At 35.5% G+C, this 16,375-nt stretch overlaps 1 protein-coding gene across 2 annotated transcripts in view; it reads left to right on the top strand.

Annotated features, from left to right (window-relative positions):
• CAPZA2 (capping actin protein of muscle Z-line subunit alpha 2) overlaps window positions 1–16,375 on the top strand; it is a 56,693-nt gene that overhangs the window by 18,836 nt on the left and 21,482 nt on the right. For both annotated transcript variants that reach the window (XM_027102122.1, XM_027102121.1), the window contains exons 2-3: window positions 6,125–6,188; window positions 9,977–10,028. In XM_027102122.1, coding sequence (XP_026957923.1) covers window positions 6,125–6,188; window positions 9,977–10,028 — 116 coding nt within the window. The remainder of the gene's footprint in view (window positions 1–6,124; window positions 6,189–9,976; window positions 10,029–16,375) is intronic.

Genomic DNA, 16,375 nt, shown 5'->3' with positions numbered 1-16,375 from the left:
ATTTTTGATTTTAATAATACTTTTAAACAGTTTAGAAGAAAATAATTTTTTTTATAAATGTATTTTTTTTTTTTGGCTGTATTGGGTCTTTGTTGCTGCGCGCAGGTTTCTCTAGTTGCGACGAGTGGGGGCTGCTCTTAGTTGCGGTGTGTGGGCTTCTTGTTGCGGTGGCTTCTCGTTGCGGAACATGGGCTCTAGGTACGTGGGCTTCAGTAGTTGTGGCACTCAGGCTCAGTAGTTGTGGCTTGCAGGCTCTAGAGTGCAGGCTCAGTAGTTGTGGTGCACAGGCTTAGTTGCTCCACAGCATGTGGGATCTTCCTGGACCAGGGATTGAACCCGTGTCCCCTGCATTGGCAGGCGGATTCTTAACTACTGCGCCACCAGGAAGCCCAGAAGAAAATAATTTTGAAAACACATGAAATATATATTTTTAATTAACATATCGTAAAATACCCCCTTCTCTTTTTTTTTTATGACTTTCAACACATGTATAGATGCATGTAACCATTACCAAAATCGAGATATGGAGTAATTCCATCACCCCCCAAAACTCTCCAATTTTCTTCCTTTCCCTCATTTCTCCCACTGCGCTCACACCCATCCCCACTCCTCCTCCCTGCCCCTGGCAGCCATTGATCTGTTCTCCATTGCTATAAAATATTGTTTATTGGAGAATGTCATGTAAATGGTATCTTATATCATTGCCATGTAACCATCTGAGAATGGTTTCTTTCATTCAGCATAAGGCTTTTGAGATTCATCCAAGTTGTTGCATGTATTCATAGTTTGTCCCTTTTCATTGCTGAGTAGTATTCCATTGCATAGACACATTATTGTTTATCCATTCACCCATAGGTGGACATTTAGGTTGTGGATTGTTTCTAGTTTTGAACAATTTTCAATCGATTTTTGTGGGAACATAGGGTAGATACCTGGAAGTGGGATTGTTGTGTCATATGGTGTGTGTTTATAAGAAATTGCTAAACTGTTTTCGGTACCAATTGTACCATTTTGCATTGCCACAGAAATGTATTAGAGCTTCAGTTGTTTCACATTGGTATTATCAATCTTCTTTATTTTAGCCGTTCTATTAGGTATATAACGGTATTTTATGATTTTAATATTGATTTCCTAAATGATTAATGATATTACACATCCTTTTGTGCATGTATCTGTCTTCTGCATATCCTTTTTGGTGAAGTGTGTTCAAGTCTTTTGTTCACTGTTTTCTTACTGTTGAGTTTTGATAGTATATGTTCTAGATACAAATTCTTTATTGGATATGTGATTTGCTGATATTTTCTCCAGTTTGTAGCTGTCTTTTCATTCTTTTAACAATGTCTGTAATGGAGCATAAGTTTTTAATTTCAGTGAAGTCCAGTTTATCAGTTTTTTTAATGGGTCATGGTTTTAGTATCATGTCTAATAACTTTTGGCCTAACCCCAGGTCATGAAGGTTTTCTTCTGTTTCCTTTTAATTTTTTGTTGTTTTATATTTTACATTTAGAGCTATAATCCATTTTGAGGTAATTTGTTTGGTAAGGGGTAAGGTTTAGATTGCAGTTTATTTTTTGCTCATGGATATCTAATTGTTTGGATATCATTTGTTGAAAAGATATTCTTTAAACATTGCATTGCCTTTGCACCTTTGTCAAAAATCATTTGGCGATATGTATGCAGGGTATATTTTTTGACTCAGTTCTGTTCCATTCATTATCTGTCCCTCTGTCTTGATGACTATAGCTTTTTTTGTTTTTTACTTTTTATTTTATTATTTTCTTTTTCATTATGGTTTATTACAGGATACTGAATATAGTTCCCTGTGCTATACAGTAAGACCTTGTTGTTTATCTATTCTGTATATAATAGTTTGTATCTGCTAATCCCAAACTCCCAATCCATCCCTTCCCCTCTCCGCCTCCCCCTTGGCAACCACAAAACAAGTCTGTTCTCTATGTCTGTGAATCTGTTTCTGTTTCGTAGATAAGTTCATTTGTGTGTCATATTTTAGATTCTACTTTAAGATTTATGGTTTCACTTTAATTTCACTTAGATATAAGTGATATCATATGGTATTTGTCTTTCTCTTTCTGACTTCCTTCACGTATTATGATAATCTCTAGGTCCATCCATGTTGCTGCAAATGGCATTATTTCATTCTTTTTTATGGTCGGGTAGTATTCCGTGTGTATGTGCGCACGCGCGTGTGTGTGTATATGTATATATGTACACACACGCACCACATCTTCTTTATCCATTCATCTGTTGGTGGACATTTAGGTTTTTTCCATGTCTTGGCTGTTGTAAATAGTGCTACTGTTAACACTGGGGTGCATGTATCTTTTCAAATTATAGTTTTGTCCAGATATATGCCCAGGAGTGGGATTGCTGGATCATATGGCAACTTTATTTTTAGTTTTTTTGGGGAACTTCCATCCTGTTTTCCATAGTGGCTGCATCAATTTACAGTCCCACCGACAGTGTAGGAGGGTTCCCTTTTCTCCACACCCTCTCCAGCCTGTATTATTTGTAGATTTTTCTAACGATGGCCATTCTGACTGAGGTGAGGTGGTAACTCATTGTAATTTTGATTTGCATTTCTCTAATAATTAGCGATGTTGAGTGTCTTTTCATGTGCGTATTCGCCATCTGTATGTCTTTTTTTGAGAAATGTCTGTTTAGGTTTCCTGCCCATTTTTTGATTGGGTTGTTTGTATTTTTGTTATTGAGTTGTATGAGCTGTCTGTATATTTTGGAAATGAAGCCCTTACTGGTCACATCGTTTGCAAATATTTTCTCCGAGTTTGTCTTTTCATTTTGTTTATGGTTTCCTTTGCATGCAAAAGCTTAAAAGTTTGATTAGGTCCCATTTGTTTATTTTTGCTTTTATTTCTTTTGTCTTGGGAGACTCACCTAAGAAAACATTGGTATGATTTATGTCAGAGAATGTTTTGCCTATGTTCTCTTCCAGGAGTTTTATGGTGTCATGTCTTATATTTAAATCTTTAAGCCATTTTGAGTTTATATTTGTGTTTGATGTGAGGGAATGGTCTAACTTCACTGATTTACATGTGGCTGTCCTGCTTTCCCAGCACCACTTGCTGAAGAGACTGCCTTTTCTCCATTGTATATTCTTACCTCCTTTGTCAAAGATTAATCGACCGTAGGTGTGTGGGTTTATTTCTGGGCTCTCTCTTCTATTCCATTATGATCCATATATGACTGTAGCTTTATATTAAGATTAGGTAGTGTGAATTCTCCAACTTTGTTCTTTTTCAAAATTATTTTGGCTATTCTAGTTCATTTGCCATTGCTACTTCGCATTTACTGCTAAGGGTGTGAAATAATATTCATTCCCTCTCATTTCCTAACCAAAATCTTTTTTTTAATGCCATGGTGTGTGTTCATGTGTGTGTTTATGGTTGTTCTGGGCATCAGAGTGATTTCTTGATCTTGCTTGCATTTGCGGGGAGGGAGTGTTAATCTTGATACATGGCCAAAATAGCCTGCATTCATTGCATTCTTCAAACATAGAAAAATAATAATATAGGAAACATCAATGTTAGAATCAGCTTGTTGATGTGTATCCAAAAAATCCTGCTTGGATTTTGATTGGGCCTTCATTGAATCTGTAGAATAGTTTGGGAAAAATTGTTATCTTTACAATAAGGAGCCTTCCAATCCGTGAACATACATGTCTCTCCATTTATTTAGATCTTCTTTGATTTCTTTCATCAGTTTTGTGTAGTTTTCAGGATATTAGTCCTGTACATATTTTGTTAGATTTGTACCTAAGTTTTATAGGTTATTGGGTAGTTTTGTTTGTTTACGATTCCTTGGGATTTTTCATTGTAAACAATCATGTTGCCCTCAAGTAGAAAGTTTTATTTTATTTATGAAATGACTTTCATTTGTTTTTCTTACCTTATTGCACTAAGATCTCAGTGTGATGTTGAACAGGAGGGATGAGAACAGACATTCTTACCTGATGTTAGGGGGAAGCGTTCAGTCATGACCATTAAGGATCATGTTAGCTATAGGCTTTTTTGTAAATACCTTTTATCAAATTAAAGACATTGTCTTTTTAGTTTTCTAAGAGTTTTTTTTATCATGATTGGTTGTTGAATGTTATTAAATAATTTTTCTGCGTCTATTGAGGTGATTTTGGTTTTTCATTTTTAATCAGTTTATATTGTGAATTGCTTTTCAAATAGTGAAACAGCCCTACATTTCTAGGAAAAATTCCACTTGGTCATGATGTGTTATCCTTTCTATATAGTTGGATTCAATTTGCTAATACTTTATTGAAGATTTTTGCTTCTGTGTTTATGAAAGGTTTTGGTCTGTGAGTTGTGTTTCTTGTAGTATTTTAGTCTTTGGTATAGGATAATGCTATTCTCTTAAAATAAGTTGGAAGTTTCTTCAATTCTGTTTTCTGGAATAATTTGTGGAGAATTGGTAATATTTCTTCCATAAATGCCTGTTATAAGAAAACCTGAAGTTTTATTTGTTGGAATGCTTTTAACAACAAACTCACTTTCTTTAGTAGATCTAGGACTATTCAGGTTACATACTTCTTTTTGAGTGAACTCTGGTTTTTTCTGTCTTGGGAAGAATTTATTTCCCTTAAGTTGCTGCTATTGACATTTTAAATACCAAAAAATGTTTATACTTTGGCAGTTTGTTAGTGGCCACCCTGTCACATTCTGCCCTGTTCATCTTTTGGTGGGAGCATTTTACCCATTCAAGAAAACTGTTTTAAATCTGAGAAGCAGCATAATGTAGTAAATAAAGTGTATATTCAGTATATTCAGCTGATGACTGAAGAGTAAATGACATAATCTGTGTAAAGTACTTGGTAAACACTAATTTAAATAATCCCATTTTTGTTATCATCTTCATCAGTGTAATCTCTCGGTGGTATCCAACAACAGTCGTAGGTTTTGCTTCAGACTTTTTGGTGTTCCAGACTACAAAAGGTTTTCTTTTTGTTTTAAATTAACAGTTTTCTAACTGGCCTTGTCACATATGTGGCCTCTAGCTAGGAACATCTTTTTAACTGTAAATACCTTTTTCATCTGTGTCTCTCCTCTGAAAACCATATGTGTACTTAGATGCATGCACACACACATAGAACATATATACGCAAACATATATAACTATTTCCTTTTCCCTTATTTTTAGTTTCTACATCAGAGCAGCGACAGTGCTAGTAAAGTGGACAATATGAAATAAAGCTTTTGTTTTTGTCATGTGTGGTCCCTTAATTCAGTGAATACTTGGATGTGTATTTTAAAAATCACCTGGAAAGCTTGTTTATAGTGTTTTCTGGGCCTCATTTCCAGAATCTAATTCATTTGGTTGGGTAGGGCTCATGAATGTCCATTTCTGACAAGATCACTGATCAGCTAAGTTGGAGGCTATTGTATAGTGGTTGGAAAACTATTATAAATACTCAGAACTTCTTCACTAAATTATAGTATTGGGCATGTCATCAAACTCTCATATATAGTCATTAGTGATTAATCTCTTTAATATAGCCTTTATTCTCTTAAAATATACCTGTCAGTATACCTGTTGATATTTTGTCTCTCACTTATTTTTGAACTAAAATTTCCTAAGATCTAGTCAAATCTCATGTTCAAAACATTTTGAATTTAGACCTTTCTTCTCCTCTTCCTTTCTACATTTTTTTAAACTAATTTGTGACTTTATAGACATGCACATTTGTGACTGTGTGGACACACAATATATTTTCTTCATAGTACCTAAATGCATCTTATTTCCTCACACATAGAGATTTTCTTGATGGATCATTCCTTTCCATTTTAGTTTAAAAGAAAAATTTGCTTATAAGAAAATATTTATATGTAGGCAGCTTTGAATCCTTAAATGCATTAGTTATACGTATATTTTATCTGCATTCAGTCTATGCATTGTGATTATATTAAATGATTAAAACAGTAATAAACTTAGGGTGTTTGAGTGAAAAACTGTCACTGTCTTTAAAATCTTCTTAAGCCATTTTCAGTAGAACTTTGAAGTATTTTAATTTTGCATGGTTTTTGGTTGTTTTAGCAGAGGCCTATGCTGTGGAACATTTATATCTTTGTTTCTGTTTTAGGTGCGTATAGCAGCAAAATTCATCATTCATGCCCCTCCTGGAGAATTTAATGAGGTGTTTAATGGTGAGTGTTTAATTCATAACACTTACGCCTTGATATGTCAAGCACTCCTTTTTTAAAGAATAAGTTACATAACCAAAGTAACTAAGTTAAGGGGAGCGGGTAGAAAAATCTGTATTTTCTGAATTACAGTGAAAATTTTTGTCAATCTGGATTTTGTAAGGTCGAGAATATAATGTGTTTATGACATATGATAATTATGTTTGCAAATTTTAACCCTCTTAAAGAATAACATTAAATCATTTTAAAAGACAAGAAAATTTTAATTTTAATTTTTTTTTGGAGTTGTGAAATACATTTTTTATGTTTCTTTTAAAGAAAAGCCTACTTGATTAATAGGAACAGCCAAAAAAGAAGGGAGGAACATTGTTTCACTGTGCTTGTTTCCTGGGCTTAGAAGATGACATCACATGTAAAAACAATTTGTTATTTAAATTATATCTCATAAATCAGTTCACAGTATACCTTTCTTTAAACCTCACACCTCACTGGCAAACAGTTTTATAATTATTCACCCATAGATGAGAAATTTAAATACAACATAGTCTCCTGGTTGCTGTAAAAGTTGTAACAATAGCTCCTCTTTAACAGAATGAAGTGGTTGAAATAGTTGTGCAGAAAATGACCTGTAGTGATTTTTATACAAAACTTTTTTTTTGCGGTACATGGGCCTCTCACTGTTGTGGCCTCTCCCATTGCGGAGCACAGGCTCCGGACACGCAGGCTCAGTGGCCATGGCTCACGGGCCCAGCCGCTCCGCGGCATGATCCCACGTCCCCTGCATTGGCAGGCGGACAGTTAACCACTGTGCCACCAGGGAAGCCCTATACAAAACTTTTTAAAAGCAGTTTTAAGAATAATCTACCACAAGTACTTTAAATGTGTAATTTCTACTTCATATATATTTGGCTTTCACTATGTCTTAAATTAAAACTAATTTATACAGTGCTCTTCAGTTTCATTTTTTAAACATTTTACTCCAGAGTAAGCTATTTAAACCTGTTTTTTGAGAAGTTTAATCTCTCATTTTCATTCATAGTATAAGATATAATGGAATTTCACCTCAGAAAAGATTAGGTTTGAAAGTCAAAAAATGAGGCAAAAATTGTATAAAGTTAAAATACCCTAGAAAATCCCTTAAATCATCCACAAACAAGATTAATATATGATTTAGTACATACAGTTACATAGGTAATTTTTATACATTTAAAATTTTAACCACTGAGCTACACTTAGAGGAAGAATGGCAGTCTATATTGTGAAAAATCTGGAAGTTAAAATATTCTTCCTTTCAAGATAACCGTAAAATCTGAAGCAATGAATTGGGAAATTGGGGAGAATTCAGAAGTATTTCTTCTTCCTATAGGGTTTAACTTCTGTTTTAATATTCAGCCTTTATAACCTAAATACAGGTTAATACGTTTGATGGTTGGGGCATTAAAGAAGATAGTCTTTTCTCCATAGGGTCAAAAGTTGGCATTTAACTTAAATTGATAATGGGGAAACTGTGCTAAAGTCAGTAGCCCCCAAACTCCCGTGCAATTTATAGAGCCAGGAATAAATTATAATTCTAAGAAAAGATTTTCACTTACTATTCTTACCCTGAATTAAATGCCCAACAGATTTGTTAATCAGAAAGACCCTGAAAGAATGTATGAGTCCCAGAAATTGCTTTTCTAAGTCTCATTGGAAATTGATGTTGAGTTGATATGTTCTGTGTTGACGTACAGTAGGCATTTTGGATAAGGACTTGGGCATTCAGGATGAGCCATTCAGTAGACCTGGGCTGGAACTGTGGAATGGAAATGGGAATATATATGTAAGTTTTAAATGAGGGAGTATTTTAGAGTGAGAAAGGAGTTAAGTATTTGACAGGGAAATCTCATATGCATTTGGTTATTTTCATGCTATTTTTGTTGATAATATTAACATCAGAATGATTCCATTGACGCCACAAATTTTAGAATTTCAGAGTCATAAAATCTTGTCAGATCAGTGGTTCCCAAATGCTATTTCCTAGATTGGCTATGTAAGAATCATTAAAACATAGATTTCTGGTCTTCATTCTCAGGAACTGATGTGTTATCTGGGCTGGAGCTCTGAAATGTATACTTTTTAAAAATTTTTTATTAAGACTCCCACCCATGCATTGTTCTGATGTGTGGTCTGACTTGAAACCACATCCCTTCTTAAGAGTAGTTTTTATTTTATTCAAATTATTCTCTATTTCTTTCACTGTATTCTTCATATGATAGAAGTTTGGACTTTTTTTCCAGAGTAAAGATAACTGGATCATGTAGACGTTGCTTTTAAATTATTTTCCCATTTAGGTAGAACTGAAAAAGATATACTACCTACCATGCAATACTGCTGTTAATGATTATGCTTTAAATATTGAAGATACAATAATCGTATTTATCAAATCGAATTCCCAGTTTACTTTGTGAGATAAGAATACCTATAATTGTAAATGTCTGTGTTTTAATTTTTTAGGCAGAAGCTTCCATTGTTTAAAATCAGTTAATTTAGAAATCAAATTAGTATTATTTTAGTGGTTAGCCAGATACTGTTTTTTAAATTGGGACTTACTGCTAAAAAGAGGTATGTGAATAGGCAATATTTTTTTTTGGAATAGCTTTATTATTTTTGTAAAAATGATTCATATTCTAAAATTTCCAAAGAGCAAAAAAGAATCTAAGAATCACACAAAATTCTACCCTCTCTTCTCCACTGTTTGAATGAAATACTTCCAACATTTCTCAATTTAGACACATATATATAACATTGCATAAATATCATACTGTACATGCTGGGTTTCCCCCTTCTTGTTTATTATATTATGTATATATTTCCAAGTTGATAAATACCTATCTACATTATTTCTATTGGATGCCCAATTTTACACTATTTATAAGAACTATTGTCTGTTTATGTTACATTTAACCAGTTTCTTAATAGAAGGTACTTAAGTTATTTGTGTTATTTTCATTTAATGAAAAAAATTAGGATACTTTGTTATATGTACTTTATGATAGCAATTATGTAAAACAGCCAAGTGTATAGGGAAAATAATGAAAGAAAATACATCAAGACTAGAGTAGAATTTTGTTTGTTTGTTGGTGAAATTATGTGATTTTTTTTCCAATTAAAATTGTAGTTTTAAAGTTGTGTTTTAATGATTAAAAGGCACGTGTCTACATAGTTGAGACTGAAGTTAGGACAGAGTTAAGAATCAAAACCAAAGTGAGATTACTAAATCAAATAAAGTAGTTATCCATATCTAACTCAACACATTCATCTGTTGTTGAACATGAGCTGTCTGAGAAACAAAATGCCTACATCTGTACTGCATTCACAAGCTGTTTCTTGTTTAATCACTTTTTCCATAGAGCAAATTCATTTGAAACTCATGATAGTATTGTCAGATTGAGAGGCATAGTGCTCAGTCTTCGGCAGATCTTATCACACCATCTTTTTGGTGTAGCTTATCTCCACTTTACTTCTTTGGAGACATGTTATAGTCTGCCTGCATTGACTATTAAGAGTATGAAATAACATATATTTTTATCTCATTCCATCTGCTATTTCCTTACCAAAATCTTTTCTTTTTTTATTAATACCATGATATGTTTTTGTGGTTACTTTGGTCATCACAGTGATATTTTGATCTCCCATATGTTTTGGGGGGTGGGTAGGATACTGACACATGACTAAAATAACCTAAATTCATTCCATAGAAATTTCAAATATAGGAAGATAGTAATATAGAAAAAATAATGTTTGTTTTGCAGATGTTCGGTTACTGCTTAATAATGATAATCTTCTCAGGGAAGGAGCGGCCCAGTAAGTATTATGCATTATATTAACATAATTAAAGTGACATGGGAAAAAATATTTTAAAAGTGGTTTTTAGGTACTAATCCATGAAATAGATATTTGCACATCAAGTTCAAATATATGTAATAATATGTATGTACTAGGTTAGAGGAGAAATATTTTTCATCACAGGATATAGAGACACAATTATAACATGAAATTCTCTATTTATTATGTGTTTGGCAGTGGCTTATATACTCAATACTGTATTTTGACATTTGCAAAGTTGGATAAAATTATTTTAAAAACTTTGATTTGTGAAATTGTGATACTTTAAATTTTATGCAGGTTTTACTTTCTGTTAAATGCTTGATCCTAATTATTTTTGAGAAGGACCTACTGTATAGCACAAGGAACTATATTCAGTATCTTGTAATAAGCTATAATGGAAAAAAAGTCTGAAAAAGAATATATATATGTATATATAACTGAATCACTTTGCTGTACACCTGAAATATTGTAAATGAACTGTACTTCAGTAAAAAGAAATAGATTTTTGAGGGTTAGGAGCTTATTTTATTCATCCATAAATACCTAACATAGTATCTGACACATATTTACTTAATAAGTATTTATGAGATTTGTGAGTGATTCAAAGAACTAAGCAGTTCTAAATCCTAGTACATCATCTTTGGACCAATGACCACAATCATGACTTGCCACAGCTATCTTAAGATTGCAGAGAAATAATTGGTTCTCTTTCCCTCTCTCACCTCCCTAAATAAGGCCTGTGGAACTGTATTTTAGGCTAATGGACTCCATTACTCATTTGAAAATGAGGAGATTAAACGTTTAGGTGCCTTACAAAGAGTGTTCAGTATCATCCAGTCACCTACTTTCATCTTAGTGTAGTACCCAAAATGTGAAGTTCTGACTGATGGGGGAAATTTGCTCTAATTCTATTTTTGTAATGTTTGTAAGGCTTTATTGAGTAAATTTGTTAATCCTAATGAAGGTAGAGGTTCAACAGACTTCTAGACATACCTGATTTTGCTTCTGATTTAAATTCCTGTTATTTTTTTCCCATTTTTAAATTGAAGTATAGTTGATGTACAATATTACATATGTTATAGGTATACAACATAGTGATTCACAATTTTTTAAAGTTATATTCCATTAATAGTTACTGCAAAATACTGGCTATATTCCCTGTGTTGTACAATACATCCTTGTAGCTTATTTATTTTATACTGTACATAATAGTTTGTATTTCTTAATCCCCTACCCTTATCTTGCCCCTCCCCCCTTCCCTCTCCCCACTGGTAACCACTAGTTCTCTATATCTGTGAGTCTGTTTCTGTTTTGTTATATTCACTAGTTTGTTGTATTCTTAGATTTCATATATAGGTGATATACAGTATTTGTCTTTCTCTGACTTATTTCACTTAGCATAATGCCCTCCAGGTCCACGCATGTTGTTGTAAATGGCAAAATTTCATTCTATTTTACGGCTAAGTAGTATTCCATTGTATATATTTACCACTTCTTCTTTATCCATTAATCTGTTGATGGCCACTTAGGTTGCTTCCATATCTTGGCAATTGTAAATAATGCTGCTACAAACATTGGGGTGCATGTATCTTTTTGAAGTATTGTTTTTATATTCTTCCAATATATACCTAGGAGTGGAATTGCTGGGGCATGTGCTAGTTTTATTTTTAGTTTTTTGAGAAACCTCCATACTGTTCCCCACAGTGGCTGCACCAATGTACATTCCCACCAACAGTGTAGGACGGTTCCCTTTTCTCCACGTCCTCTCCAGCATTTGTTATTTGTGTTCTTTTTGATGATACCCATTCTGACAGGTGTGTGGTGGTATCTCACTGTGGTTTTGATTTGCATTTCCCTAACAATTAGCAATGTTGAGCATTTTTTCATGTGCCTGTTGGCCATCTGTATGTCCTTTTTGGAAAAATGTCTATGTTTGTCTTTTTGCTGTTGAACTGTATGAACTATTTATTCTGGATATTAATTCCTTATCAGTCGTATCATTTGCAAATATTTTCTCCTGTTCATTTTGTCTTTTTGTTTTGTTGATGGTTTCCTGTTTTGTGCAAAAGCATTTATGTTTAATTAGGTCCCTTTATCTCCTTTGCTTTAGGAGATGGATTCAAAAAAATATTGCTACGATTTATGTAAAAGAGTGTTGTCTGTGTTTTTCTCTAGGAGTTTTATGGTTTCCAGTCTTACATTTAGGTCTTTTTTTAAATTTTATTTATTTTTTTATACAGCAGGTTCTTATTAGTCATCAGTTTTATACACATCAGTGTATACATGTCAATCCCAATCGCCCAATTCATCACACACACCCCACCCCCCCGCTGCTTTCCCCCCTTGGCATCCGTACATTTGTTCTCTACATGTGTGTCTCAATTTCTGCCCTGCAAACTGGTTCATCTGTACCATTTTTCTATGTTTCACATATATGCGTTAATATACGATATTTGTTTTTCTCTTTCTGACTTACTTCACTCTGTATGACAGTCTCTAGATCCATCCATGTCTCAATAAATGACTCAATTTTGTTCCTTTTTATGGCAGAGTAATATTCCATTGCATATATGTACCACATCTTCTTTATCCATTCATCTGTCGATGGGCATTTAGGTTGCTTCCATGGCCTGGCTATTGTAAATAGTGCTGCAATGAACATTGGGTGCATGTGTCTTTTTGAATTATGGTTTTCTCTGGGTATATGCCCAGTAGTGGGATTGCTGGATCATATGGTAATTCTATTTTTAGTTTTTTAAGGAACCTCCATACTGTTCTCCATAGTGATTGTATCAATTTACATTCCCACCAGCAGTGCAAGAGGGTTCCCTTTTCTCCACACCCTCTCCAGCATTTGTTGTTTGTAGATTTTCTGATGATGCCCATTTTAACCTGTGTGAGGTGATACCTCATTGTAGTTTTGATTTGCATTTCTCTAATAATTAGTGATGTTGAGCAGCTTTTCATGTGTTTCTTGGCCATCTGTATGTCTTCTTTGGAGAAATGTTTATTTAGGTCTTCTGCCCATTTTTGGATTGGGTTGTTTGTTTCTTTAATATTGAGCTGCGCATGCTGTTTATATATTTTGGAGATTAATCCTTTGTCCGTTGATTCGTTTGCAACTATTTTCTCCCATTCTGAGGGTTGTCTTTTTGTCTTGTTTATGGTTTCCTTTGCTGTGCAAAAGCTTTGAAGTTTCATTAGGTCCCATTTGTTTATTTTTGTTTTTATTTCCATTACTCTAGGAGGTGGATCAGAAAAGATCTTGCTGTGATTTACATCATAGAGTGTTCTTCCTATGTTTTCCTCTAAGAGTTTTATAGTGTCTGGTCTTAAATTTAGGTCTCTAATCCATTTTGAGTTTATTTTTGTGTATGGTGTTAGGGAGTGTTCTAACTTCATTCTTTTACATGTAGCTGTCCAGTTTTCCCAGCACCACTTATGGAAGAGACTGTCTTTTTTCCATTTTATATTCTTGCCTTCTTGGTCATAGATTAATTGACCATAAGTGTGTGGGTTTATTTCTGGATTCTCTATTCTGTTCCATTGATCTATGTATCTGTTTTTGTGTCAGCACCATACTGTTTTGATTACTGTAGCTTCATAGTATAAGTCAAGTCTGGGAACATGATTGCTCCAGCTCCATTCTTCTTTCTCAAGATTGTTTTGGCTATTAGGGGTCTTTTATGTCCTTTTATCTTTTTTTTAAGAAGATGTTGGGGGTAGGAATTTATTAATTTATTTATCTTTGCTGTGTTGGGTCTTCATTTCTATGGCAGGGCTTTCTTCAGTTGTGGCAGGCGGGGGCCACTCTTCATCGCGGTACGCAGGCCTCTCACTATCGCAGCCTCTCCAGCTGCAGAGCACAGGCTCCAGACGCACAGGCTCAGTAGTTGTGGCTCACTGGCCTAGTTGTTCCGTGGCAAGTGGGATCCTCCCAGACCAGGGCTTGAACCCATGTCCCCTGCATTAGCAGGCAGATTCTAAACCGCTGCGCCACCAGGGAAGCCCACTTTTATCTTTTAATAGCAATTTGTATTTATTATTTTTTATTGTGGGGAAAATATACTTAATATGAAGTTTAACGTTTTAACCATTTTTAGGCACACAGTTCCTTGGCATTAAGCACATACACATACTTCTGTAACCATTACCACCATCCATCTCCAGAACTTTTTATTTTCCCAAACTGAAACTCCATACCCTTTAAGCAATAATTTCCCATTCTCCCCTCCTCCTAGCCCTTGTGAACCATCATTCTATTTAATGTATGAAGTGGAGTCATACAGTATTTGTCCTTTTGTGACTGGTTTATTTTACTTAGCAGAATGTCTTCAAAGTTCATTTATGTTGGAGCATGTGTTAGAATTTCCTTCCTTTTTAACACTGAATGTGTATGTGTGTGTTTATATACATATATATATATATACACCACATTTTGTTTATCCATTCACATGTCAGTGGACAGTCGGGTTGCTTCCACCCATTAAGTATTATATTAAAGTACATAATAAAAATCAGTTTACTTGATATCTTTGACTTTAGTTATGAGTTTCTGGGTGAATGGCCTCTTATTCCTAAGTTCTTTAAACCTTTTTAAGTTATTTATATACCCAACTAAAATTAGTTTTCTTTACAATAGCATATAGCATGTTGACAAAAGTCTTACGGAAGTAAAGAAAACATACAATGTTTATGAACTTGTAACAACAGTATTTTCATTTATTGTGTTGTTCATCGTTGCTTGTTTCCTCTTTAGTTCTTCTAGGTCCTTGTTAAATGTTTCTTGCATTTTCTCTATTCTATTTCCAAGATTTTGGATCATCTTTACTATCATTAGTCTGAATTCTTTTTCAGGTAGACTATTTGCTCCTCATTTGTTAGGTCTGGTGGGTTTTTGCCTTGCTCCTTCATCTGCTTGTGTGTTTTTCTGTCTCCTCATTTTGCTTATCTTACTGTGTTTGGGGTCTCCTTTTTGCAGGCTGCAGGTTCGTAGTTCCCGTTGTTTTTGGTGTCTGTCCCCAGTGGCTAAAGTTGGTTCAGTGGGTTGTGTAGGCTTCCTGGTGGAGGGGACTAGTGCCTGTGTTCTGGTGGAGAAGGCTGGATCTTGTCTTTCTGGTGGGCAGGTCCACGTCTGGTGGTGTGTTTTGGGGTGTCTGTGGCCTTATTATGATTTTAGGCAGCCTCTCTGCTAATGGGTGGGGTTGTGTTCCTGTCCTGCTAGTTGTTTGGCATAGGGTGTCCAGCACTGTAGCTTGCTGGTCGTTGAGTGAAGCTGGGTGTTGGTGTTGAGATGGAGATCTCTGGGAGACTTTCGCCGTTTGATATTACGTGGAGCTGGGAGGTCTCTTGTGGACCAGTGTCCTGAAGTTGGCTCTCCTACCTCAGAGGCACAGCACTGACTCCTGGCTGCAGCACCAAGAGCCTTTCATCCACACGGCTCAGAATAAAAGGGAAGAAAGCAGAAAGAAAGAAAGAGGATAAAATAAAGTTCCTAAAATAAAAAATAATTTTTTAAAAAAGTAAAAAACAAACAAGAAAAACCGGACGGACAGAACCCTAGGACAAATGGTGAAAGCAAAGCTATACAGACAAAATCTCACACAGAAACATACACACTCACAAAAAGAGGAAAAGGGGAAAAAAATAAACCTTGCTCTCAAAAGTCCACCTGCTCAATTTGGGATGATGGGTTGTCTATTTAGGTATTCCACAGATGCAGGTACATCAAGTTGATTGTGGAGACTTAATCCGCTGCTCCTGAGGCTGTTGGGAGAAATTTCCCTTTCTCTGTTCGCACAGCTCCTGGGGTTCAGCTTTGGATTTGGACCCGCCTCTGCATGTAGGTTGCCTGAGGGTGTCTGTTCTTCGCTCAGACAGGACGGGGTTAAAGGAGCCGCTGATTCGGGGGCTCTGGCTCACTCAGGCCGGGGAGAGGGGCGAGCCTGCGGCGGCAGAGGCCAGCGTGACGTTGCACCAGCCTGAGGTGCGCCGTGCGTTCTCCCCGGGAAGTTGTCCCTGGATCCCGGGACCCTGGCAGTGGCGGGCTGCACAGGCTCCCCGGAAGGGAACTGTGGATAGTGACCTGTACTTGCACACAGGCTTCTTCATGGCGGCAGCAGCAGCCTTAGCGTCTCATGCCCAACTCTGGGGTCTGCGCTGTTAGCGGCGGCTCGCGCCCGTCTCTGGAGCTCCTTTAAGCAGCGCTCTTAATCCCCTCTTATCGCTCACCAGGAAACAAAAAGGGAAGAAAAAGTGTCTTGCCTCTTCGGCAGGTCCAGACTTTCTGCCGGACTCCCTCCTGGCCAGCCGTGGTGCACTAA

The sequence above is a fragment of the Aethalodelphis obliquidens genome, unplaced genomic scaffold, assembly GCF_003676395.1.
Source record: "Aethalodelphis obliquidens isolate GAN/ISIS:26980383/991018 unplaced genomic scaffold, ASM367639v1 scaffold5, whole genome shotgun sequence".
Taxonomy (NCBI): domain Eukaryota; kingdom Metazoa; phylum Chordata; class Mammalia; order Artiodactyla; family Delphinidae; genus Aethalodelphis; species Aethalodelphis obliquidens.
Note: the sequence above shows the minus strand (reverse complement) of the source record. Positions and strands in the feature narration are given on the sequence as shown.